The sequence below is a fragment of the Ctenopharyngodon idella genome, chromosome 22 (assembly GCF_019924925.1).
Source record: "Ctenopharyngodon idella isolate HZGC_01 chromosome 22, HZGC01, whole genome shotgun sequence".
Lineage (NCBI taxonomy): Eukaryota > Metazoa > Chordata > Actinopteri > Cypriniformes > Xenocyprididae > Ctenopharyngodon > Ctenopharyngodon idella.
In genome coordinates this window covers 1,275,265-1,303,250 of record NC_067241.1, presented here as the reverse complement: position 1 = coordinate 1,303,250, position 27,986 = coordinate 1,275,265, and the positions used below count along the sequence as shown (strand labels likewise).

At 37.5% G+C, this 27,986-nt stretch overlaps 1 protein-coding gene across 1 annotated transcript in view; it reads left to right on the top strand.

The window, feature by feature from the left end:
• tnnc1a (troponin C type 1a (slow)) overlaps window positions 1–25,618 on the top strand; it is an 85,950-nt gene extending 60,332 nt beyond the window's left edge. Inside the window, exons 2-7 of the mRNA XM_051880984.1 lie at window positions 24–178; window positions 16,704–16,734; window positions 19,455–19,601; window positions 23,805–23,919; window positions 24,005–24,141; window positions 24,941–25,618. Coding sequence (XP_051736944.1) covers window positions 24–178; window positions 16,704–16,734; window positions 19,455–19,601; window positions 23,805–23,919; window positions 24,005–24,141; window positions 24,941–24,972 — 617 coding nt within the window. The 3' untranslated portion in view covers window positions 24,973–25,618. The remainder of the gene's footprint in view (window positions 1–23; window positions 179–16,703; window positions 16,735–19,454; window positions 19,602–23,804; window positions 23,920–24,004; window positions 24,142–24,940) is intronic.
• Window positions 25,619–27,986: the final 2,368 nt, after the last annotated feature.

The following is a 27,986-nucleotide window of genomic DNA, read 5'->3' as shown; positions in this document are numbered from 1 at the left end:
TGACCACATAACTGTTTTATCAGGTTGGAGTGACTGTGATGGACCATCCCATACTCAGAGGGGCAGGAGGGAACATGCTGTCCTGTTCTCCTGCTATAAAGCTCTGTGTCCTGCTCTAGCGGCACTTCATCTGATCTTCTCACATCTCCTCACAATGAACGATATCTACAAAGCAGCGGTGAGTCTATGCAATTTTCCATTGAACTTTCTTGAATTGAGTTTAAAACAAATTCTTCCAACACTAATAGAAATCCTAGATATAACACATTAAGCATTCATACTAACACTTTTTCATGAATAGTTGTAACTACAGTTTCAGTATATAATACATCTCAATACTTAGCTATTCATGTTTGCACTTTTAAATAGTAGGGTATTATTAAATTATTTCTCGACACTGTAATATGAACACAATTTTAATTTTAAATAGAATAGTTGATTTAGTATTTTACCTTAATGACAATTAGAAAAGTGTATTATCATCCTTAACATGCTAAACTTAAATCTAAATATGTTACAATTTAAAAGTAAAGGCACATTGCTGCACTTAAGAGGGGCATCTTCCCGTATTTTGCCCTATAATGCATGACATTTGGCATTTGGTGTTGATCATGTGTTGTAATGCACTGCACCATTTAGAGGTGCATAACCACAAATATTTATGTTTATTACAGCTATGGTTAAAAAATATTTATGTAAACATACTCATTATAAGGAGTATTATAAGGTTTCATAAACACATTATTAATTCATAGAAAAAGTGACTCAATAATATCTGAGGCTATTATACAAGGGTTTATATAACTACATGTTAATGTTCAAAATAAAATACAACATTACTATATACTCTATTGCAGCGGTGACTGGAAATCATATTATAATGTGCATAAATGATGCACATTAGCTGCCAACATAATGCTGTAAGCCTAAAAAAAGACAGCTCAAAATACCTTGACTCTTGAGCATTATCAGAGTTAGATAGGAGCCACTCGAGAGGGCAGAGACACTATTATTCATGACTACACATGGAGCACCTCCTACCTCCCGTGGCTAATTTTGGCATGCTTTGCTCAGCCATGCATGTGTGTCTGCATGCTGGAAAACCAGGCGCTTAAGATAAAACACTCAAAGTCAGATTCCAGTATTGTGTGTGTGAGGGGCTCTAGGTTATCTCTACTGATCTTTGTCTGAGATATACATGAGACTGTGAGTCTGGGAAGAACATCCTGATACATGTTTATTTGTCACATCAGTCTGGTGGTTTGTGTTGGATCCAGCATGGAACCATAGACAGTAACTCTTACTTATGCAGCTGTCTCATGAGTTAGCTTTGCTGGATTACCCATCCATTGTTGGGCCACCTCATATCATGTCCTTTATCTTTAGTTTGTTATTTTTAACTCCAATATAGCTTTATCTGTAATGTGCAACTCGGATCCAACCTTAGTCTGTGTCTCTGAATAAAATAGGAGTTTGGACTAAAGGAAATTATTAATGGGGACACAACTTTAAAATATGTTTTGGCAATTTACACAAACGGTACACATTTATCTCATACATTTCTCTGATTGGAATGTTTGGGCGATTTGTGAAGCAAGTGTGAATCATTTTAGCAGAGTCCTGGGGCATTCTCTCTTGTGAGATTTATTTTATTTACTTATTCATTTCTAATATTTTCATCTTTTTGGATATCAGAAAGGTAGTATAATATAGATCCACTGAAGGCGAGCTTGAAGAACCCAAGTGCAGCTTTTATTTACATAAATCCAAACATGAACAAAATACAAAATAAACAAAGACCTGACTTGACTTGAAACAAACATGACGATAACCATGACCACTCACCAACAGTGGCATACAGGGAACAAAGCTAGACAGCAAGACAATGGTAACATGAGGGCTTATGCTGCCTTCACATGCTCTCAGAATGCGATAAGCTCGTAATCACGACTTCAGAAGTGGGAATTATCAAATTTCTGATAGCATGTGAAGGCAATTTATGAATCTCCATAACTTTCCAGTCCCATCAAAAGAATATAACAGCTTGATAAAAGCTATCCCAGCAGGCTTAACCCAATTAATTAAAAATCACCTTAAATTCAGTAAAGGTAACAGTGTTTATCCAGCTTTACGTTTGGGTAGTATTGACCTTTTAGATCATAAATGCAACAACAGACATATTCATACAATCTTTCAGATGAAGAGATAGATTACTCCAAAGGGTAAGTTCTATTGGGATTCTCTTGTAACAAATGTAAATTGGAGAAAGGCCTGGCTTTTGCCAAGTAAATTTTGTATATCAAACAAAGTTAAAGAAATTCATTATAAAATCCTTCATAAAATCTACCCTGTTAACTCATCCATTTCTAAATATTCTGATATTGATGAAACTTGCTCCTTCTGTGGTTTTGTTGAAGAAACAGCTGCCCATTTATTTTATGATTGTAATTTAACCAGTACATTTTGGGCTGATTTAAGTTCCTATATTTTTACCCCTACAAATGTAACCTATACCTTCATCCTTAAAGAAGTTATCTTTTACTATGAAAACCCAAAGCTGCTGTCCCTTGAATATGTTGTTAATTTTTTTTATCTTGTATGCAAAATTCTTCATTCACAAACAAAAGTGGCTTAAATCTCCCCTAAGCTTTCCTCGTTTTCTTGCTGAATTTAACTCCTTTATTTTATCCCTCAGACTTATAAATAACTTGCTCTTATAAAAATGAACCATAGTTCTTGTAATTGTGGCATTTGTTAAAGCTAATTACAGGTAAGATCATTGATAGCTCCTCATTACCAAAAAAAAATCTATTAAGCTTTTTATGAAAATAGCCTATAAACAACTGTAAAGTAGTAATTACAACATGTTAGATTGCTACAATAAAATTTGATAAATTCTTTTGGATAAAATTACACTATTGGATAAGAACAAAACTTGAAAGATTATGACACCACTGTTTTCTGCAGAGCTGCAGCTGATTTGACCTTTTTTCATAATTGACGAATTTTGCAACATCAACACTATTATTAAACTGAATCGAATCAACACTGAACTGAATTGAGCTGAATAATGACACTACTGTCTTCTGTAGAACTGCTTTACAGCAGAGTTTGAATTTGTCTTATATACGAAGTTATTTTTCTGTTTATCACTGTGAAGCTGTTTTGAAACAGTCTGTGGTATTATATGAAGCGCTATAGAAATAAAGGTGATCTGACTTGACTTGGTCATGAGCAGTTTAAAAATCCTTAAATAGTAATTTATGTCGGTGCATGTCAGTGTTGCCTCCTCTTTTCCTCATCTGTCTTTTTAGATTGTGTGGTTTTAGATGATTCAGTCATGTCAGAGAAGACCTCCACTTATCTGCGATTGGCTTATGCTGTCCACTACGCAAGTTTACAGAGATAATAAGCTTTGGAGTTTGCTAAAGAATTACAAACAAGCTGTGTCTCATTTCAAAGACTGCGTCCTCCAGAGGTCACAATTGTCGGCCACATACGTCATCGAGGATGTCTTATTTCAGAAAAGTAATCATTATAAAATTTAATTAAATTCAGCTTTACTGAAAATGCATGTTTCTACACAGTAGGCGGAGGGCGAACCAACTTCAGGGTAAGGCTAAAGAGTGTCTCCCTTTTAAAAACACATTTAAATAGATGCCCTTAAAATAGTTTCAAGTTACGTGTCACCATACAATCTACACATCCCAGCATAAACGCTCTTGATAAATTATTTGTTATGAAAGAGTCGATGTTCACAAACCGATGCGAAGCAATGTTTAACCTGGGCCGCAGTTAGTCAAGTTTCAACTCTAAAGGCCCGTTCACAACTATAATGATAACGATAAAGATATAGTTCTAAAAATCGTTCTAAATATAATCAGTCATACCCTTGGAATAAATGGTGAGGAGTATTAATGAAGATGAGTCCACACGAAGCCAGATCTTTCCCCTATCCAATCTTTTTTTTCCCCTCATCTCAAGAAATATCTGCGTACACACGAAACCACTGAAATGACTCAAAACGATGTAGTATACATGCCAGACCAGTATGTGGCACTGTAATTCTGCTACAGAGATGCACTTTAAAACAGAGAATAAGACTTGGAGCATGCGCATAAACCTTGCGCGCTGTATACAAACTTTAGTAACGCTTAGAAATAACGCTTTATTTTGGCTCAGTAGGTTCTGCAGCACGAACACAAGCATCTAGAGTCAGCTATTGTTGTTATACGTGTATTTGATGTGTATTTCACGCGTGAAATACATGTGAAATACGCGTGAAAAATCAACGCGTTAAATACGTGTATTTGACATGTATTTTACGCGTGAAAAATCTGTTTGAACGGGTCAGTGTCATTGGCTGCTGAAAACTTGGGTCAAACCATTTCTGTGAGCTTAAGGGGGTGTACCATTCATTTACTAGGATGCCACCATTTAACATGCTAGATCAGCTTATTCAGCCCTTTTATTTTGTCTTTTTTATATCATGCGTATGTAACGCGTGAAATACGCGTGAAATACACATATTTAACGTGTTGTTGACGTGTTAAAATTCAAGTGTTTTTGGCCCTTCTGGCCTTCCATAGACGTGCGCCTCTTCAAAAATGTAACAACGCGTCAATTCTAGGCGGACCGCAAGCGCTGTGATTGGTATACCATTCATTTCTCCATATGAATTTTATAATGATGCAGAGCAGGAAGGCTTCTTCAAGGAGGTCTCGGTACGCTTGTTTGTTCCGCTTTTGGTGCACACCCGAGTGCGATTGCTGCTTTCACACCTGCCCAAATTCAAACACGCTCTCTCTCTCTCTCTCTCTCTCTGTCTCTGGATTTCCCAGCACTGTCTAGTAGGCGAACTGTTGTCAGTGTGTCGAGAGATCATATGAATTTTATAATGATGCAGAGTGGGAATCAAGGCTTTGTCGGGACAGCATTCAGGAATCAAGGCTTCGTCGGGACAGCATTCTCTCACGGAGAAGTGCAATTACACAACATAGAGGCGCTCTTTGGTTTTCAATTATGGTAAATAATTTGCTCACTCACAGAATCAGACACTACTGCTTTTTATATAGCACATTTCCTGTTATGAATTATATAGTTTAGTTCGTTGGTCCGTTGGGTCGGTTTGCTTTCACATCTCAAGCGAACCGCTACAGAGTTCGTTTGAAAGCGTACCGAGACCACCTCTTTAAGCTTGTTTGGTCCGCTTTTGGTGCGCACCCGAGTGCGATTGCTGCTTTCACACCTGCCCAAATGAACCGCACCAAAGGGGATAACGAACTCTAGTGCGATTCAACCGAACTAAATGAGGCAGGTGTAAAAGCACCTTTAGGCATACGTGAACATGGCAATTGCACTCGGACCCGCACCAAAACAATCGCTCTGAGACCACCTGAACGAGGTAGTCTCGGCCCGATTGCAAACGAGCTCTGGAGCGGTTCGCTTGTGGTGTGAACGAAATCCAACCCAACGGACCAACGAACCAAACGATATATTTCATAGTGGGAAATGTGTTATATAAAATGCAGCAGTGTTTTCTGTGAGTGAGCACATTAATTGCAGTTAAAAACCAAAGAGCATTATCTTAAAATGTTGTGTAATCACGCTTATCTGTGCAAGTCTGCAAGAACGTTGTCTTGACGAAGCCTTGATTCCCGCTCTTGCTGCATTACAACATTCGTATAGTGTTTCAATGCGTCTCGACACTGTTAGCCTACTAGACAGCGCTGGGAGATACAGAGAGAGCGCGCTTGAATTTATATGAATATCCACCTTACTCCTGACTAGCCTACTGCGTTTCGAATTATGGGTTGCACTTCCGGTTTGGGGAACTTCCATTTAAAAAGACTGAAACGAATCATCTTAAATCATAAGGTTGCCCTACAAATAAAGCTTATCCGTCAGTTTGACTGAATGAGCTGTCAATTTTTCTTTCATGTTTTATTTTCAGACATCATGAGAATAACGTAACGCTTGGTAGTTTAACATGTTATAACAGGAATATCTATGGCAAGAGCTCTTTTCAGTCGCTGCTTTCTATCCTCGTGATTATTTTCTTTTATCCCTTTGCATACCACTGTAATAGTATGAAAAAGGACAACATATACTGCACATTTGTGGTCTGTTCTCCCGATATAATTTACGATATATCCCATTAACAATTCACTGGAATGCACGAAGAATCTCTCGTTTTTTGTCCTCAAAGCCTCACGTCTCTTTCCAGGTTTGTTTTCACAGGTAAATACAATTTATTATCTGTAAAAATGATGGAAATCACTTTGAAATAGTATCACGCAATGCTGAAGTTCATGAACATTTTTTATTAAGGCAACGTATATTACACAATACAGATATATATCATAGTTATATTTAACCCGTCCGTTATTGTTGTGGAAAGAATCACGCTTTTTCATGGCCTGTTGAAAGTACCTTGTTGATGCTTAAATGTCCTTTTAATTTTCGTTGGTTGAAGGGTGAGTAGAATAATGTCATCTCATTGTACCCAGTTTAAAAATAAAACGTATTATTGCGTTCATAGAGCGAGCCTTTCACTGACTTTTTACAGCTTAACGGAAGTTACACCCATAATTCGCGCAAAGCGTCATGGGGCATCGGAATAAGGTGGATACTTTAACAGCGATAATGACGGCTACATTCGTGTCTCGACAGTACAAAAAACGCCACAATATGTTCATGAAGCGAACTTGTCAATCATTTTAATGGATGACGCTGAGAAAACTCTGACCAATAAGGGGACAGGTTGTACACACATGTGACTTGCATAAACACATTTTGGTGTGCTTTGAAATATTGCCTTGTGAAAGCGAACAGAATCAAGGAGAAAATGCAACATTGTAACAAATTTAGTCCCTGTTTCGGAACAATGCAATGGATCCAGAGATGTGAAAACACCCTCAGACCCCTCAAAAACGAACCGAACCGAGACCATCTCGGGAGACGGTCTGAGTACGGCTCGATTTCACCTTAAGGTACGGTTCGCTAAAAACACGCAATCTGAACACAAACCGCTCCGGGCTCACTTGATTTTTCCGTTCACAAATGTAGGTCATCAGATGCCTCCGTACAAATCAGCTGTTCATCATGGCTGCTGCTTCTCTCAGATCTCTACAAATTATTCGTTCGCAAGGTACACTTGTTTGTTGTGATTTTAACTGCTTCCAAACTGTGTAAGAGAGACGCGCCTGCATGCCTTGCCAATTTCATTTTTTTATTTACAGTTTTACGAGCGCACACACCTAGCGCATGCACAGAAAACCAGCTGTCACACAGCGCGTGTACTAAACTGAATAATCTGTAGCATCTTATTGCGTTTAAAGTGTCAAAACACTCTAGGTTCACATAAACAGGCTTTGTCTTAAGTGAATATATCTGGGAAAGAAATTGTGTATGTTTATCAGTATATTCGATCCATGCATTATTGTAGTTCTTAAAGTGACAGCCTAATAAAACAATCAGTAGAATCAGTATATGTTTTATTCATACAGTGAAGAATACGCAGTTTTATTTTTTCATTTGATTATTCAGTTTCTTACTTGAATGCTGCTATACCTACTTTACCTGAAAATTTAAAGCAGTTTCATTTGCATCTTTCATTTATTGTATTTGTCCATGTGTGTTTTTTTATGCTGATGTAATCATTGTCTTCTGCAATAAAAAACAAAAACAAATGTAAGTACAAATACAAAGTAAGATATTTTGATGAAATCAAAATATGAGAGCATTTGTAACAATGAGCATTTGTAACAATGTTGTTTTACAAAATAATAATTAATAATATATGGTCAAGCCATCAAACACTGAACTGGACTAGATCCCAAAAGCACCAGTATGAACACAAAGAGGTCTGAGACCACATTCCTACTTAAGTGGACCAAAAAGGATCTGAGTCCTCTTTCAGGGACAGGAACAGTGTGAACATAAAGAGAACTGGGTCCTTTTTCACTGGGTTCACCTCTTGGTCCACTTACAGGGGTCTGAGTTTGGTTCTTTTAAAGAGGACCCAAGTGTGAAAACACCCTTAGAATAAAAAGACCATTATCGTTCGTTGGTGTGGACGCTAATATAGTTATTGTTAGTTATCTTTATAGTTATCGTTCACACTTCAAACCTTAGTGCTCAATTCTGATTTTTTTTGTATAGCTGTTCACATTGTTGTGGTAAATGTGGCCAATATCAGATTCCATTGTGAACAGATCATGGTCCTGAACTGACTTGTATGCTCAAAAGAACGATAAAAAGACGTCACAATGCGTGCTGTCATACAGAAGTAAACACGGAGGACATTAAAGTAAGTGATAAAGAAAAGGAAGCGATAAAAGAGCAGAGTTTTTAAACACTTGTGATATGAGCCCTCATGTTTTGCTTGTATGACTCTCACTGTAAAATACTTATGAGTTCTGACATATCACTGTTCTTCCACCGAACAACCTTTCGCAACTGTCTTGATAACTTTGTGTATGTAAAATCTTTGAAGTTACTTCCATGAGTGCAGAATTGTGACGAATGTCGATCTAGATCAAGTGATGTAAAAGTTGCATGAACTCTGATATGTCCATTGCAAAACTTCTGACCTGTACCACACATGGAAGTGGCACAAATGGGAATTGAGAAGATCAGATTCCATGTGGTTTTTGCTGTTCACATTGTCATAAGAAAAACAGATCTGAGTCACATGTGAGCAAAAAAATTGGATTTGGGCCACATTTACCTGCAGTCTGAATGTAGCCTAAGACTATGTGCCATATTACTAGAGAGAAGAGTGGTTTTTTGATGAACTCATAAAAAATGGAGTGAGAGAGACAAGGGAGACGGCAAACACGAATGACAAGTTAAAAGGCTAGCAAATTGCTAACGCGTTGTGCTAGTGATAGCGATTTAGATTAAAAGCTAGCAATATCAGATTACAATTTTTCTTAATCAATTTGATACATTTCTTCAAATGAATGTATTGTAATTGTAATATTGCGAGAACCTCTGTGGCTGCTTATCTTGGCCAGGTCACTTCTGAAAAAGAGAAAGATTTTTTTTTTTACCTGATTAAGTAAATGACAATAAAATAAATGAATGTAGTTGATGTAAGAATTAACTTGATCAATTATAACTCAAAGGCTGCGTTGTGGTCGTGTCAAGGCGCAGGTCCTTGGTCTCACCTGGATACGGCCCGGATCCGGTTGACTACGGTGAACCTCGGGATAACCAGAAAGACTAATATTAGCGTAGATGCCATTCTTCTTCTGATGTAACGAGTACATCAGGTGTTATAGGAAGTGTTCCCGGTTCCGGCTGACCTAATTTATGCAGCCTAATAATCCTTTAACAGATTTGAAAATATAATTTGGTAATGTGTTATGTGTATGCCAGGTTAAAGAAATGCGTTTTTAGTCTAGATTTAAACTGACAGAGTGTGTCTGCTTCCCGAACAATGCTAGGAAGATTGTTCCAGAGTTTAGGTGCCAAATAGGAGAAGGATCTACCGCCTGCGGTTGATTTTGATATTCTAGGTATTATCAGCTGGCCTGAATTCTGAGATCGCAATAGACGTGAAGGACTATAATGAATTAGGAGCTCGCTCAGGTACTGGGGAGCTAAACCATTTAGTGCTTTGTAAGTAATTAGCAAGATTTTAAAATCTATACGATGTTTAACAGGAAGCCAATGCAGTGTTGACAGAACTGGGCTAATATGGTCATACTTCCTAGTTCTAATAAGAACTCTAGCTGCTGCATTTTGTACGAGCTGTAGTTTATTTATCAGGCGAGCAGAACAACCACCCAGTAGAGCGTTACAGTAATCTAGCCTTGAGGTCATGAACGCATGAACTAACTGTTCTGCATTTTTCATTGAGAGCATATGTCGTAGTTTTTTATTTCATATTCATTCCATATTTTTAAGATGGAAGAATGCGGTTTTACAGATGCTAGTAACATGGCCTTCAAATGAAAGATTGGTATCAAAGAGCACACCCAGGTTCCTAAGTGATGACGAAGACTTAACAGAGCAGCCATCAAGTGTTAGACAGTATTCTAGGTTATTACGTGAAGAAGTTTTTGGTCCAAAAATTAGAATCTCTGTTTTTTCTGAATTTAGTAGTAGGAAATTACTGGTCATCCAATTTTTTATATCAGCTATGCATTCTGTTAATTTTGTGAATTGGTAAGTTCTCCCATTCACACTGTCACCTCGCAGAGTCTGACCCCACTTCGGGCCGCTATGCCGCCCGAGTCGGGTCCCAGCACTCTGCCTCGCTGCCCCACCCCCGGTATGTCTGTGGTGCCTTTGGTCCCGCTGGCTCGGTGTCTGGAAGCCTGGATAGCGCACCAGATCTGCTGTCACCTGTCAGATGAGTCTCCCCCTACCCAGGTGGAGCCATCCCAGGGACTCCATATGCGTACTGCCCACGGCCAGTCCAAATGTGTACTCTCCACGTAAATTCCTCCCCTGCGGGTGGGTAGTGGTCTCCTGCAGCGTCCCCCATGGGTTCGCTTCCCCAGTGTAGTCTAGTTTACTTAGTGGGTATGTCGGAACAGCAGTAGACTCTCTCGGCGTAAGCTTGCCCCCTTCCCCGTCCCATTGGTGCGCCGGGTGGCTAGAGCTTGCGCTGGGCACTGGAAGGGGTTCATAACTGTGGCGCTTTATTTGGGATCCCAATTCGTCGGTCACTACTGATGTACGTTGAACGTGACCGACTGAAAGGGAACGTCTCGGTTACGTATGTAACCCTCGTTCCCTGAAGGAGGGAACGGAGACGTACGTCCCATCGCCACAGTTTCTGTACCCTCGCTGCAGTGCAGACTAGGTTGTCTCCTCAGCGAAAAACAGAGTGCGATGGCATCTGCTCCCCTATTTATACCACCTGGCAGGGGGCGGTGCGCATTATGCAAATATCGCACGCCAACTCCATTGGCCTGTTTTAGTTCACTCAAAGCTGATAGGGCTCTCTAGCGATATCCCAATTCGTCGGTCACTACTGACGTATGTTTCCGTTCCCTCCTTCAGGGAACGAGGGTTACATACGTAACCGAGACATTTGGATGCTCCTGTAAGCGCGTGTTCCCTTCATGACGGAGTTGAAGGAATCTTTGCAATGTTGCTCGGCTGGAGTCGGTCAAGAATTCTGAGGGACAGAGTTCTGTGGGAAAAGTTGGCTTTGCAGGAAATGGAATCTTCGTGAGTGGTTGCAGGGTTATGCGTTGCTGCGTAGATTTCTCTCGACGTCTCGAGGAGTTGCTGAAACTAAAAGACTTTGAGCGAGTCTTCTTCTGCGAAGTTCAACGAAGGTTCTTGCGGGGGGGTTGAGTGAGTTCTTGAAGAGGTTTCGCTTGCAGGCAGGACGATGGTCGGTCTGCCAAGGCGAAGAAGCAAAGCAAATCCAAGGCGAAGAAGCACAAGCAAAGGCAAAAGCCATGAACAATTCGCGGCATTGGGTTTTGGACAGTTTGTTGGTTCCACCTTTCTGAGTGTTTTAGCTAATCAGATATGGTTTTGGGTGGGTCCTATGCCCTGTTCTCCTGTTCTTGTATGTAATTAGCATACTGTCCTTACAGTCCTTTGTTCTCAAACTTTTAGGGACTTTGGTCAGAACTTTGAGAAATTAACTTTGCTAGTTCAAAAGTCGTACATCTTACATAAATCATTTTTGCATCAAAATACTGCAAAGCATTCATCCATCACAACCATACCAAACAGTACATACTTTTCTGTAATTGAGGTAGATTTTCCTAAGAATTTACCTGTAATCAATATTTAAACACAGAGAAAGAATTACACAGGTTGTATAAACACAAACAAAACATGCCTAATACATATAATATGTTAAAGGCTACTTCTGGTGATAAGTTCATATCTTTGGCAGTATTTCTGAGATTGTTTCTAGTTCTGTTAAAATAAAGAGAGTGGCTTCATTGTCTGCCAGGGGAACTTTGGAATGTCTTTTGAAATGCAAAGCTGGGCAGAGGGAATGTTTCCTGGAGGTGATTCCCGTGATGGCCTGCTGTGATTTTCACCTCGAGATGTGTCGCAAGTCCGAGTTTCCTGATAACAGTGGAAATTTACACCTAGCGTCTGGCGTTTGCTGATCCATCTGTTTTCTTAAAGTTAACAAAACGAAAGAGGGTCTCTTTGATATTTTGCTCTGTTACCACAATCAAATGTATTTGTAATTAAGCAGACATGGAGGAGCCATCTTCGATCGGCCATTTTAGTCCCCAGGTTCAACTTTATGGCTCACAAATGGTTCGGTGGGGGGAGTTGGATCTCTTTGATCTTTGGGATGTGGAGTTGTTAATTTGGTGGGCTTCGTTCAGGAATAATCCTACATTGATCTCAAAACAATTAACACAGCACACGAAACACTCTTATGTTGACGAAACAGTTCAATATTCACTGCATAATGAAGCACTGCATTTAAAGTAAATGCAATCTTTATAACTACAGGTGTGTTCTCTATTGATTTTATAGCATATTCAGCTATAAACACACACACAATGAAAATACATGTTTATCGTAAAGTGATTAAATAAGGGTTTTGTTTTCCCCCATCCCAAAAAATTCTCCTCTTAATCTTTCTACTACACCAATTTCCTCCACTTTACCCATCTCTTCACCCTCCCCTTTTCCCAATTCTGCTCTTCCTCTCCCCTCATTTCTTTCTACCTGTTCTCTTCCTCTGCCTCTCATTACACCCATTCTCAACTCTGTTCACCACATTTTACTCTTACACCTCTTTCTTTTCCCTTTCTCATGATTATTCTTATTCCCTTTTTTTTCATTTTGTATAACAATGTTACGTTTGAAAATAGTTTTTATAGATAATGCAATTGTCAATTGTGATAGCTGTGTAAACAATTAGAAAAATTGCATTTCCTTTAATGAGTGTATGTTAATCCAGCATTTACCAGTTTGGGGCCAAATGAAATCATTCCATGTGCAATTGAGAATATGACAAATTGCTGACTTTATTTTGTTGTATTTGGGAAAAATGGTGCATAAATGTTTGTGATTTTTGTAAAATAAACAAAAAGAGCTGCAAATGATATATTAACATTTTGATCGGCTGTGTGAACTGTGAACACATTTGAGAATTTTGTACACAATGTTTTGAGAAAATTATGCTTATGATTTGTAATTTGTATGAAATGAATGAAAACTTACAATCTGTTTAGGACAATTACAAAGTGCCCAGATCACTGTGTTAATTGTTTTGAGAGCAGTGATCTGAGTTTGGAGAACTGTATCAAATCGACTGAGAAAAACTGTAATGTGATAATATACATATGGTGATGATTAAATTATATTTAGCAATATAAACAAGGAATAATAGTAAAATAGAGATTCAAAACAAAGCTATCGGAGCAACAATCGCAAGTTACTCAGCAACCAGTCAACGTGTTCAAGTCAGAAATGTACAGTTCTAAGATATTACAAATCATGCAGTTAGCTAACATCATGTATTAATTTTAGGCAGAAACAATGAGCTCATTAAAGCAGTTATTACAAGTTGTGATCATAATGATCTTTAATCTAGATTTAAACCCCAAACATTATCAGGAAGATTTCAGCCAGTTTAAGAGCCAAATGTGAAAACATTCTCCTTAATTTACTGATGTTAACTTGGATAATTCCCCATTTAAATATACAAAATGGTAGCGGTGAGATAGACACGATCTAAACCGCTTTAATGCCTGTCCCTGATTACCAGTGTAATATTGTAATCGATCTAAGAGATCATAATCAATAGTGTTGAATGCAGAACTAAGATCAAGTAGAACTAGTATTGAGATGCAGACTTGGTCAGAAGCTTGAAGTGAATTATTTGTAATTTTATTTTTTAATTTTTAATTTTGCAAGGAGCACAATTGAGCAGACACATTTTCTAGTATTTTAGACATAAATTGAAAATTTGGTCTGTAATTTGGCAATTCATTTGGATCTAGTTGTGGTTTCTTAAAAGGCTTAAAGGGTTAGTTCACCCAAAAATGAAATTTCTGTCACTAAGTACTCACCGTCATGTCGTTCCACACCTGTAAAACCTTTGTTCATCTTCGAAACACAAATTAGGATATTTTTGATGAAATCTGAGAGGTTTCTGATCTCCAATAGAAAGCAATGTAATTACCACATTCAAGGTCCAGAAAGGTATTAAAGACATATTTAAAATAGTCCACGTGACTACAGTGGTTCAACAGTGTTATGAAGCAACGAAAATACTTTTTGTGCACAAAAACAAAACAAAAATAACTTTATTCAACAATTTCTTCTCTTCCCTCTCATTCTCCTACACTGTTGACATTGTACACACAGTGCAGAGCTTCCAGGTTCTACATCAGAACGCCAACTCATTTTTGGCTGGCTCTTGCCACATGCGTTGTGCTTCTCACATGCAGCATCGGCCAATACAGCGTTCAGCGTAGAACCTGGAAGCTCTGCACTGCGTCTACAACTTAAACTGCATAGGAGAATGTCAGGGAAGAAAGGAAATTGTTGAATAAATGTTTTTGTTTTGCCAAAGGTTGTACATTTACAGTTGTATTTCTTATGCTTTTGATTTTCTCAGTAAAGAAATTCATTACTACTAAACTGATGGAATATTTAGTTCTAGTGATGTCTGTTAATTTAGCCACTGTACTAAATAAAAACCTTGGATTGTTTTAGTTATTTTCTGAGTTTGCGGAGATGCCCCGTTGAAAAATAAATTAAATAAAATTTTACTGAAGAGAATATTTTCCAGTTTCATCAGCAGAAGTCAGCTTCAACATACACCGCCCTGCATACACATTCAATACAGCAGCAGTTATACTCTAACAGAGTCCACTATCTACATCATTACTTCAGGTGATAACAATTCTGATGGGCTAAGAAAGAAATAAAATTAGAAAATGTCCACACATGGATTTCATATAGACATAAGCATGTCTCCATAGATTATACAGATGACAGCAAAACCCTGGTTTAGGTACAGAGTGACCTCCGAGGTCACAGAACTGCGCTTCTAGGCACCAATTTGTCAGGAAAAAACAAGTCATTCCATCATCCAGGGTGCCATTTGGTTTGTTCATTTCACCAATACTGATCTTTAACAGAGAACCAGCACACATACTGTTATGAGCTGCTCAGAAACACAAAGGCTGAGGATCCAAGTGCAGCATTTATTGAAGGGTAATCCTTAATCGAGGTCAAACGTGCAAAAGTCAAACACAAGTGAGCAGTCCAAACAATGATTAAATCCAGAAAAAAAAACAGGAAATAAACCAGAAACCAAGACACAGGAAAAACAGCAATACACAGGCTTTGAAATGCAGACTAACAGACAAACAAGACCTAGCAAAGAGTGACTGAAAGAACCAGGCTTATATAGGCAGACACTAACAAGCAAATGAACAACAGCTGAATGTAATCATGGCTGAATAGTCTGCAGTGGGTTATGGGACATGGAGTCCATGATAGGGAGGCAGTAGTCCGGGGTGGAGTGCCCTCTGGTGGCTATCAAGGGCACTCCAGCTGGTGATCATGACACATACACAGATACAAAGCAACTTCAGCTCTAACTCTAAACAGGATACTTTCCCAAAACATCCTCATAACATGTTCTTTCTCACAGTAAGAAGTACAGTCTAGAGATTGAAGATATAAAGGTACAGTCTAGTGATTGAAAAGTAAAATGGCTGCTTAATCATTCAAATCATTTATAATTTAAAAGGATGAATATTGAGTAATAACTTGATTATAAATCACTCAAGAGATATACATTGAAGCGGCAGTGGATTCCAGAATCCACCCCCTTCATCCTACTGTGTGATGCAGCCCTGTTCAATTCAATTCAACACTTTATTTGTCCCCGAAGGGCAATTCACAAAGTTACATACTGTAGAGTAACATAAACAATGTACGTCAAAAGCACCACACATTAGATAAATAAACACAATGTGCACAGTATACATATAATCTACAACAAGTGGGTATCTAAAAAGCATATAAAGAAATTAATAAATATGTGTGTGTGTGTGTGTGTGTGTGTGTGTGTGTGTATGTGTGTGTGTGTGTGTGTATATATATATAATCACGACATGGTAAACAAAGGGGGTCAGAGATGACTGAGAATTTAAAAGTTTCACCACTTTGGCAAAACCGTCACCCTGAAGGGAGCCACTCAAAGACCGAAAACAAGACGTGTGTAGAGTCTTGTAAAATCCTGCCAGCCAACCTGTTCACTTATAGTGGAAAGGGTCTTAATAGGAAGTCCATTAATTTTTTGAACAGACGTTAACTGTGCGCTCCAAATGATTTCTACTCTGAAGGCTGATAGAATGAAACCAGCAGACAATGGAGAATGTATTGGCACTTTCAATATAGGAGTAGTAAAACAAAGTGAGAATGTTCTTATTGACCCCAAAAGAATTGAGCTTCCTTAAAAGGTATTGCTGCTGCTGATATTTCTGAAGTATCCCCTCCGTTTCTCTGGAATACTTTTTTTCCCTTTTTCTTTATTTGATTAGAAACTTTTTAATTAATATGTTTTATAGTTCATTTAATGTTTGTTACAAAAATACCAAATTCACACAAATCCACTTACCAAAGTCTACTGACCAAAAGGACTGTAATATCTGTGTGGATGCATGTTTGTTTATTTATGTAGTGTACATCATGTGTTGTCATAATTATTGATCCAATAATTTCTTCAACAGGCAGAGCAGCTCACTGATGAACAGAAAAATGGTATGGTATAGTAATATAGCATTTGGTCTCAGACTGGCCAAAAATGTTATGCGATATGTTCTAAAATGCCTCTAGATTATACTTTTTTTTGCTACCTACAGTGCTGTAAAAAGTACATGATAACACTGTAAAATAACAATGAAAATAGAAATGGCCCGCTTAAAGTCCCCCCACATTATTTAAATTGGATTTGAGGTTTGGACATTAATTTGGCCATCTCAAGTTATTTCTTTGTGGTTTTATGTGTAGGGTCCGCCGATTCAAACATTGGGGGAAATAAAAATAGAAGTACGGCCGAATGAACAGTCAAAAACTGCACCTTTGAAATGTAATCCGGCCTTGGGTGCAATGTGACCTTACCAGTTCAGAGGCGAAGTGTAGGCAGGATGGGGAAACTGATAAGGCTTGCAAATCTGCTACCCTTTTTAGCAAAGTTAATGCTAATAACAGAGCCACCTTGAGAGTCAGAAACTTCTCTGATGCTGAATCCAAAGGCTCGAATGGAGCCTCTGATAATCCTTTCAGGACTACGGAAAGGTCCCATGAAGGCACTAATGGTCTGCAGGTAGGCTTCAGCTGTCTGCACCATGAAGAAAGTGAGATATCAGGGGAAGCCTCCCCACAGTGACTACATCTATGTGGTCATGGCAAGCAGATATAGCAGCCACATATACTTTAAGCATAGCAGGGGATTAACCATCTGAAAGGCACTCCTGTAAAAGCTCCAGCACTGAACCAACCAGGCAGTGAACTAGGTTAGATTGGTGCATTGAGCACCAAGACTCAAAGAGATGCCACTTCATGGCATACAGTTTTCTAGTGGAGGGAGGTCTAAAATTCAAAATGGTCTCAACAACCTCGACTGAGAGACCGGAATTTATGAGCTAGTACCCCTCAGGGGCCAGACCCACAGCTTCCATATCCCAGGCCAGGGATAAGAGATTGTGCCCCAAGCCTCCCACAGAGAGCCTACCAGTAAAGATATTAGGTCCAAGAACCATACTTGGGCAGGTCTTAATGGAGCTACTAGCAATAGGAGAACTTTGTCCTGACGAACTCTGGCTAGAACTCCGGAGAGCAGAGCAATAGTAGGAAAGGCGTACAGACATAGCCTAGGTCATGCCTTAGCCCTAAATTCTACCACCTTGAACACCCTGCGGTCACAACCATCAGGACTGCTTCTTTCTAGCCATCATAGCAGCACTGATCGTCCTCAGATCAGCCCTAGCCCTAGGTGGCTGTGTGCAATGCCCAGTCCCCTGATCTTGATGAGAGGGAGCACGGGCAGCCACACTGGCCCTTTGCCCCGCCCTTCTACTCTGGGAGGAGCTAGGGCCTGGCCAGGGCTGGCTCAAGGAAGTCTCCGGCTCCTGGCTCTGGTGAGGAAGGAACTGCCTGAACACCGCCAATTGATTTTTAGTCATTGAGTTCCACTCAGAGAGGAACAGCAAACATTTTGAGATATAGGTGTGGCCTATACTTTTATACATATTTTTACGGTGTGTAATACCTTTTTACAGTACTGTATGTTTATGAATTTAAAACAATTGTTAAGGCCTTTGCACACTGAATACGAAATTCGCATGCAAAATTAAATACGACCTCACGTTATGTCAATCACGTTTGCACACTACCTCTGAAACTTTCGTCCGTCATAAAAAAAAATTCAGATCAGGTTCGATTTTCTGCATTTTTCGCATCCGTAGCACACATTTTGAGAGACGTTTTGACAATTCAGAGCCACCGTACACGAACGCCAAAATCCCCAATGCCATCTGACAAGTTGATCCACGTCATGTACAGCACAAAGCAGTAGCACTGTATGACAAACAAAGTGCAGAAAGAGACAGGATATAAAGATAAAGTGTGCCAGTATCGCTAGCAAAGCATCAAACTGAGGCACTGACATCCTGAAGTAAACTTTGAAACGCTCGGGATAATCACGCAGCTCCTTGATGAGGTGGAACTCTCCTTCCTCTCTACGCAATCTCAGGATTGGATGTACCGAATATTTCCTCTTTCTTTTTGTCTTTTTAAGAAGAGAGAGGACAACTAAATCATGCTCAGTGCTTGAAGACTTAATTTTGTATTATTTTGCGAATTTTTTCACAACGGATTCATTAATACACATCGGACTCAGTGTGCAAGGTCTCTATGCGTGACGAATTTTTAGGATCACGAATACGAAAAAATGCATACAAAATTTTCGGACTCAGTGTGCAAAAGCCTTTAAATTGCATCAATACCAATGAAAACAAAAACTGACTGAAATTAACACCCATGCCCAACTAATAAAAAACAACAACAGAATTATTTATAGCCTCCCTGCTAAAAATCCAGCATTGCTGGTCACCCAGCGTAAGGTGTGTTTTTCACACTGGGACCAGCATGGGATGCTGGCTGCTGGTTTGCTTATCCCCAGCATGGGAAGCAGAAGTGCCTATGGACCAGCTACACCAGCTCAGTTTTCCTTGAGAACAGCATGACTATGCTGGTCCGCCAGCTAGACCAGCACTATTCCAGGTCTATCCAGAATAAACCAGCCTGGATAAACATGGAATTAATGCTGGTTTATGCTGGGTTTTCAGCTGGGCTATACACAATAAAGATTTACTAAACTAACTTACATTAACAATATCATTAAGTTGTTCATGAGAAAGACACTATACTGTACACAACTGCTTAACCAGCTGCTAAAGATCTGTGGTCGTGTTTTGTAGAGTTCCGCGCAGCATTTGATATTTTCGTTCAGGACGCTGAAGATGGCTGTATCAGCACTAAGGAGCTTGGAAAGGTGATGAGGATGCTGGGCCAAAACCCCACGCCAGAAGAACTCCAGGAGATGATTGACGAGGTGGATGAGGACGGTAAAGTCTAGAACAATCCAGAATAATTAACGTTTCAGAACCCTAACCTGTAAATTCAACTAGTGTTGTAGTCAAGTCCACCTAAACCGAGACCAAGTCAAAACTGAGACCAGTGTGTGTTGAGACAAAGACAAGAATAGGGATGGGTACTGAAACCCTGTATTAAATGAGCCCCGGAGCTAAATTATGAAAGACTGCAGTATCAATAAGCTTTGGCGCTATCTGTTCTGCTGTCAGTACTGGAGAAATTAAGAAAATACACTTACTTGGCCTATTTATTATTGCTATATAGACGTTATCTTGCAAATTTTATCTTGCCAGCTCTTTCTTTATGCGATAATATTAAGACATTTGTCTATTATGCATTTGTTGATATTCGCAATCCAGAAGAGAGATCTCTCATGTGGAGCTACAGCGTGTACAAAAGCCCCTGCTTAATTAGGAGAGAACTAAACATTCAAACGTCTGGTTACACTTTAGGCCTGTGAGAATCTAATTTTACTTATTATATTTCGATTTTGGCTTCCAAGGATAATAAAAAGAAGATATTTGCAACTATTAAAAACCAGCCGCATTCTGTCTAGTGCAACGTCCTTCCCTTCACAGCGGTGCGCCTTCGTTCCTCCCTAAAAGGCCAAACTTAACATCAAAGTCAATAAATTATTTTATAATGCAGTCTCTACTGTTGCTAAATTGTGAGACTTGTTTGATAATAAAAAGAGCTATTAAAAGCACAATAATCCACATCAAAACGATCAAATACACACAAAAATATGTCAAAATGACCAGCTTGGAGAGTATTCACTTAAACTGGTGAAAATAGTGGGGAGAAAATATGTGTATTATTAGGTCTGCATTCGGTCTTGAAGTGGCAGCAGTCTAGTAAACCTATTAATGTGAATCAAACAACAAAATATAACTTTAGCTTTAATAATCATTAATCTATCAATTTATACAGTGAAAAATATGCTGTGTTATTTTTATGGGTGTAATGGTACACAAACATGATGGTTCGGTACGTACCTCGGTATTGAAGTCACGGTTCATTACGGGTTCGGTACAGCAGGGGGAAAAAACTAAATATAAAATGGCTTTTTTTCCCTTCTTTTTTATTAAACAGTGGTTTATTGAAAAATTTGTGTGTCTCTTAAAATTCAATTACAGTATAATTTACATTTTCTTAAGGATAAAAACATCTGTCTCAGCTAATGCTGTAAACTATATACAGAGAGCCCTTTCTTGCACATTACTATAATATTAAAGGTTACAATTAACAACAGAGCCCAAGCTATTAAATTCAGTTGCTATTTATTTTTTAGATATAATAATCAACACTCAAATAAAAAAGAAACTTCTTAATCTAATTATAAAATTATTACTTCAGTTCATTTTAGAAATATAATCATTTACATAGTTACTGTGATAACTTGTTTTCATTACAAATTTATTTAAACATATATTAAATAATTAAGACATTACTAACAGGTAAAGTATAAGCTAATATAGTGTATATATTTAGCAAAATGCTCCCCTCTAGAGTTCATTTCTCTAGTGGACTAACATGCTGTGGACAGTAAATGACTTGTTTGAGGTAAATATGCTACGTGAGATATTATTTTCAAGCTGCTTTATTGATGTCTTTCTGTGGCTGAAACACTGCTTGAAAGATTACAGGCATATCCAGATCGTCTGTTCTTCTTCTTCTGCGCTTTTTCCTGTTGTGGCGGTTAGCAAACAGCATTGAATTACCGCGCACACCCCCTTCTGGATTGGAGTGTGGATCGCCTGTGACTGACTGTATTCGTCGTCTAACTGCATGAACCGAACCGTGACTTCCATACGTTTCAGGATGAATACATGTACCCACACACACCTAGTTTATTTACATTTGATTACTTTATTAGATTTCTTTTGTAGGCCATATTACTTACCTGAACAGTAATATTAGTAGATTAGTAGATATTCCTGAAATGAAAGCACTGCATTTGTATCTTTGTTTTATTGTACATTTATTGTATTTATTTGACCATTTGTTTGTACTTTGTTTCTTTGTTTTTGTTTTTATTGTATCTTATCTTATGTTTATAAAACACAAAAAAATGTCTGAACACTGGTGCATTTATAAATAGATGTTTTATATTAGTTTTGTTTAAACATTGCTGTTTCTTTTTCTATAGATATTTATTTTACATTTCAGAATATGAAGCAATGTTAATTATGTATACGGATAATCAGTATCGGTAAGAGTAGTAATACAGCTAAAACCTTAATGATGCCCATCCCTAGACAAGACAAAGACATTGAGGGGTTGAGACCAAGACAAGACCTAGACCAAGGCAGGGCAAGACTGGTCAAATCAAGATTAAGACCAGACCAGCTCTTCTCAAATTCCTCTAAAATATCCATATTTACTGCCTGAGAAATGTCTTATATTTAATCAATAAATACATTTAGAAAAATAAGACACTATATAGAGCTGTTACCCATCACATTAAATCACTAACAACAAAATTCATCTTTGCACTGCAGAGGTGGCACAGAAGCTACAATTACTGCAATAAATAATGTTGAGATTAATGTTTTAAAAATAAAATTTTGTTTATTGAATGTTTGTATAAAATCAATATCATGTTTGCAATTGTGCGCATTTTTGTGAAAACAGTTCTTGCTCTTGTGATATATCATTTATAATATAAAAAACAAGATCTCATACAAGTAATTTTTTGCAATCATATCTTGAATTTGTGGGCATTTGTCTTAATTTGATATGACCACAGCCCTATAGCCCAAGACTGGTGGCCCACTGAAGCTAAGCAGAGTTGAGCCTGTTCAGTACTTGTATGGGATACCTCCCGGGAAAACTAGATGTGTGGTGAGTGCACTGGCGCCATTGTACTGTGGCTGCTGTTGCATCAACCAAATGGTCACTTTGGCCAATCACAGTAATGATGTTAACAAATAAATCAGACAATTCACCAGCAATTTTGTGATATCCCCACTGTTGTGGTCTTGACCAGTTTTGAAATAAAATTCTGGGTCTTCTTAGTCTGAGACCGAGATTAAAGGAGCAAGTCAAAACGCGGTTGAGACCAAGACGAGACCAAGACAAGACCAAGATCAAGACCTTATAAAAGTGGTCTCTACAGCACAATAATACAACACAAATGAGGTACTAAAACACTAATATCAACTAAAATACACTCAGTTGTAGAAATCTCCTATCTTACAGGAATAGCAAGGCAACTTTGACATTTAACAACATGTTACAGTGATAAATCTTCATAAAATCCTACAGTCTCAGAGATTTTGATATTATAGTCCAGCTTTCTCCATTCAAGGAATAGGTCACCCAAAAATTCTGTCTTCATTTACTCAGGACATAAGTGTAAAAGTAATCTGTACAACTACCAAGTAGGGATGAGCACATCGATATATTTAAATGATAATACAAAATGTGAGTTTTGGCATCACTTTCAAATGTTTTAAGTACTCCTAACAGCCATGGGATATTTAGCTGGCCTGTGTCACATGACTGTGAAAAGTGAGCATAGAGCTATGCACAACTGCACATGCACACTCACTTCCACATTAAACTGAGAAAGATAGAGAGAATGGCAGAAAAGGAAACATAGTTTTCACCTGTAGCAAAATGTACAGCAAGATGCACTGATATACAGTATGATACATGGTATTTTAGTTTATTTTATTTATATTTATGTTATAAAAATCTACTTTATTATTAATCACATTTCTATAAAATATGAGATTATTTTTACACCTATTGGTACACATATTTTTAATTGTGCTCATATTTGCTTTTGTGATAAATTTGTTATTAATGGCCAGTATGTGTCATCTAGTTTTGTGTAATGATTTGTGTAATAAAAAAAAAAAAAAAAAAAAAGAGCATTATTTTCAAAAATCACATACTCATGTAAGAAATAATCAGTATCGGTATCGTTAAAATTGTAACAAAAAGTGTCGGTATTGTATCAAATTTAAAACATTTGGTATCGTATTTAGAAATGTAGGGTTTTTTATTAACGTGTTTACCATCGACACTAATCTATTTATTTAGCCGAATAATAATAATAATAATAATAATAATAATAATAATGCAGTTTAAAGCATATAAAAATGTCAGTGCATGTACTGTCATTGAAATTCACTGTCATGAACTTGATTGTTGGTGCATGTATGCAGGCAGTGGTACGGTGGATTTCGAAGAGTTTTTAGTCATGATGGTGAGATGCATGAAAGATGACAGCAAAGGAAAGTCGGAGGAAGAACTGGCAGAACTCTTCCGTATGTTTGATAAGTATGTGTGTCCTTAAACTGAATTAAGAGAACTGACCTGTGATAAGTTTAGTGGTTTCTGATAGTTTTTGATTATATCTGGACAGGAATGCAGATGGGTACATTGATCTTGATGAACTGAAGCTGATGCTGGAAGCTACAGGTGAAGCAATCACTGAAGATGACATTGAGGAACTGATGAGGGATGGAGACAAAAACAATGATGGAAAAATTGATTATGATGGTAAGCATGTGTTATTGTTGTGTTAAGTTCACTTAACCCCCCTCACATATGATTCTGATGGAATAGACGTGGTGTCAGTAGAGATATATCTAATAGATCTGTTTCCTTCTACATACAACATAACACTGAATACTGTAGTGATTGATACTCACGTCACTGCTGATGTTGTGATTTTTGCATCACATGTCACTTAAGGTGTGGTTATGAGTACATCAGATGACCACTTCCACTCTCTCTTAGTTCGGGGCACCAGTCAAGGTCTTCTACCTTGGCAGTATGAGAAGACTCCCATCAGGGGGCTGTTCAATCATTTAAAATCAATGTAAACTGAAGGGAATTGGTCAGCTGATTTATCTGAAAGATTGGTAAGATCGTTAACTTGTAGAGCCTTTTAGACCTTGTATTATCAGCACAAGAGACACAAGTGTAATAAAATAAATACATTTTATTAACAAAAGATAAACAAGAATAATTAACACAACTGCTAAATGAATACCATGAGTGATATAAAGTGCATGATTAAGTTGGGTGTGGCTTTGGAAGAGTTACGCTATTTTATGGAAAGATAAACTGTTGTTTCTCTGAAACTAATAAGTTGGAGAACCTTATTATGCCATAAACAAATCAAAAATAAAAAAACGCTGATGGGGAAAGAGTTAAAATTGTTCATTTTGATCAAAAAAGTCAGCAATGGTGTCAGGAGGCAGTGTCCATGCTGTGATGTTTTGGAACGATGGGAGATTGCTTTAAACGTGATGCAAATCTATCCTTATGCATCTCCACTATCCTTATATTGCAGAGTTCTTGGAGTTCATGAAAGGGGTGGAATAAATGATGAAGGAATGTCTTCCTGGTGTTTCTCCCTGGATTGTCACACGAAAGGATAGTAAATATTCAAGGGAGATGAGAGAGAGAAGGATCTGTCAGTCTATAATGTATCTATTAATATGACTATAATTTCCTGGACAATATTTTAAGAAGCTTCAATTATTGTACACACTTGTAAACATATTTTGAAGTCAAGGCCAAGTTGTGTAGATTTAAGACTTGCCTTGGGTTTAAGTTGTCTACCAATTCATTCTTTTACTGAAAACATTTTATCTTCACATTTATTCAGTAAATCAGTTATGATTAGATATACTCTGATCAGACTTGGAATCTGAGCCTAAATGTTTGTGTGACTTGATTTCCTAAAGGCTAATTTTAAATAATAAAAAGGTACTCAAAGTGTGTCTGATGTTTTGCTCTATTCCTCAAATTATTTCTCAAATTTAATTACATAATACTACAGTCTGTTTTACACCGGGAAAGAAATAACTATCCTAAAGGGATTCCCATAATCCACATCTTTCAATATTTTTTTGTAAAAACTGAGTTTACATTTGACACTGTATTGTTTTTAAGCCTACCTATCAAATAACAAAATTCTACTTGTCTGCTTGTTCATGAAAACAGAATAAATCTTTTGAGAATTTTGGCCTATTTTATTCCTTGAGTCATGCATTAAAACATAACATGGATGCCCGGTTTCACAGACTTAGGCTTAGGCTTAAGCCTAGTCCCAGACTAAAATGAATGTTTGAGCTGTTTTAACTTTTTAAGCAACTTGCACTGACATATCTTAAAATGTCACTGCCATTGTTACTTCTATGGAATAAAACCATTTAAAAGATAATTGTGACTTTATCTCACAATTTAGATTTTTTTTCTTACAATCTCAAGTTTACATCTCACAATTATGACTTTTTTCTCAGAATTGTGACAAAGTGTGACAAATTGTGATAAATTGCGACATTGCGAGTTAAAAAGTCAGAATTACGAGATATAAACTTGCAATTGCGAGTTATTAAGTCAGAGTTGTGAGATACAAAATCGGTGTTGTACAGGGTTTGGTCTATGTATCAATTCTTTCTTTTGAACTCCTATGTATTAATGTTTCAGAGTTGCATACTACTGTATGGTTAACTAAAATCACATGGGTAGCATGTTTGGTATCAATGGACTCCAACTTTCATTTCCCATTTTATAATTTATGTTACATGCTGCTAACTCTGTAGCACATTAGTATTACAAGAATCTTTAATAGTTTCTTCTCCATCTGTAACCAATTCAGTTACATGCACATGATCTGCTTAAGACAAAGATCGTAAACTTTTCTGTCGGAAGCTCAAGTATGATTGGCCACTGACTGAGAGGAGGAATGGCCAGCACCGGACCTTAAAAGCCAGCGCACAATGCTCCTCCCTCTCTCTCTTGCATCGATGGACTAACGCCCTGCAGGGCGACCTCTTCAGGTCAAGGCCTGTGGGCCTGTCCTGCACCCCCAGCAGGACTCCTAGTCAAGAGTTCTTGACTAGGAGAGAAAGAACTCTTTCCTACTACAAGAGTCAAATTTACAGCTTAAGTTGTTTCATATTTCTTCATCCAACGCAGAAGATATTGATTACGACTTCAGACCAAACCATCAAGGATTTCTCCTCAGCCTGCAGATCCGATGCTCCTTAACAGTAAAGGCATTTTGCAAGTATCGTACATTTTCAAACAGTGGTTTAGTATTAATTTGTGAACCACCTTTGTTAGCAAAGGTGCTTTATTACTGAAAACACTGATGGTCCTTTTCCTGCTTGTTTTTGACTATCTCCCTACTCCTCCTGTTTCCCACTTCCGGTTTCACTCTATCATTTATCCTTTTATCCATGTACGTGTGACTGGTGTTTGTGTATGTATGTATGTGTTTGTTAGTTTAGTTATGTGTTCATGATTTAGTTAATAAACTTGTGCATAATACATATTTGGTTCTGACTCTCTGTCTGCAATAGATTGGCTCTTAAATGATCAGATCATATTACCAGCTCTAAGCTGTAAATGCTATGAAAGAACAATTTTCTGTGGCCATGAAAAATACCATTCTCTTAGAATTAATAATCAATACTGAGTGTTCACAGGATTAACTGATTTATTGATTGTAATTTCAATGTAGCTACATCAAGTTAATCTGATTAACTGATTAAAATATTCATAATTAATCATAATAATCATAATGAGTTATGAATAATTATATTTCCCCTTTGAGCTAATATCGCTACAATTTTTAGAATAAAATATCCAAAATCCACTAGTACAATGTTATATATTTTGTTAATGTGTGTACTTTCATTATCTCAAACATTTCCAACAATGTTTAAATCCAGAGAAAGCAGCAATTTTAACCAGGACACGGACCATGTCATTTTGTTACCTGTCAATGACGTCATATCCACATACCCTCAATTTCCAGTTTTACTTTTGAAGAAACCATAGAAACACCAAAAACGCTTTAATATATTATGTGTTTTATTAGACAGGTAAGCAACTGTTTGGATATATTTATCAATGAAAAACTAATAATTGTTAAATAGCTCAACATGGTTAGTCTTATTGTTTGAATCTCTTGTTTTTTTTTATTTACCACGAGTACCATGTTTTTACCATTCCTCAGACACAACACTATTTTGTCAAGTGGCTAACATAGCATAATCAGAGAGCTTTTTCCATCATATTTTTAAATGAATTGCATGTCATTTATGCAAGTCATCCAGTTTTTATTTTTTATTACTATGATAATATTAATTTGTATTAATATGATTCTAATATCGATATAGATTACTGCAAAGTGCAACAAGTCTCTTATACCAGCCACCAAGCGAACACACAGAGTAACGTTATATAAAAGAAATATGATCACATCAGCCCAGTTTTATCTACATTAAGTACCTGTCAGGTTTTGTCTCAGTTTTAAAATTCTGCTAATTAAGCCTTGAACTGCCTTGCTTTATTGTATTATAAAATTCTGGCCTGTTGATAGT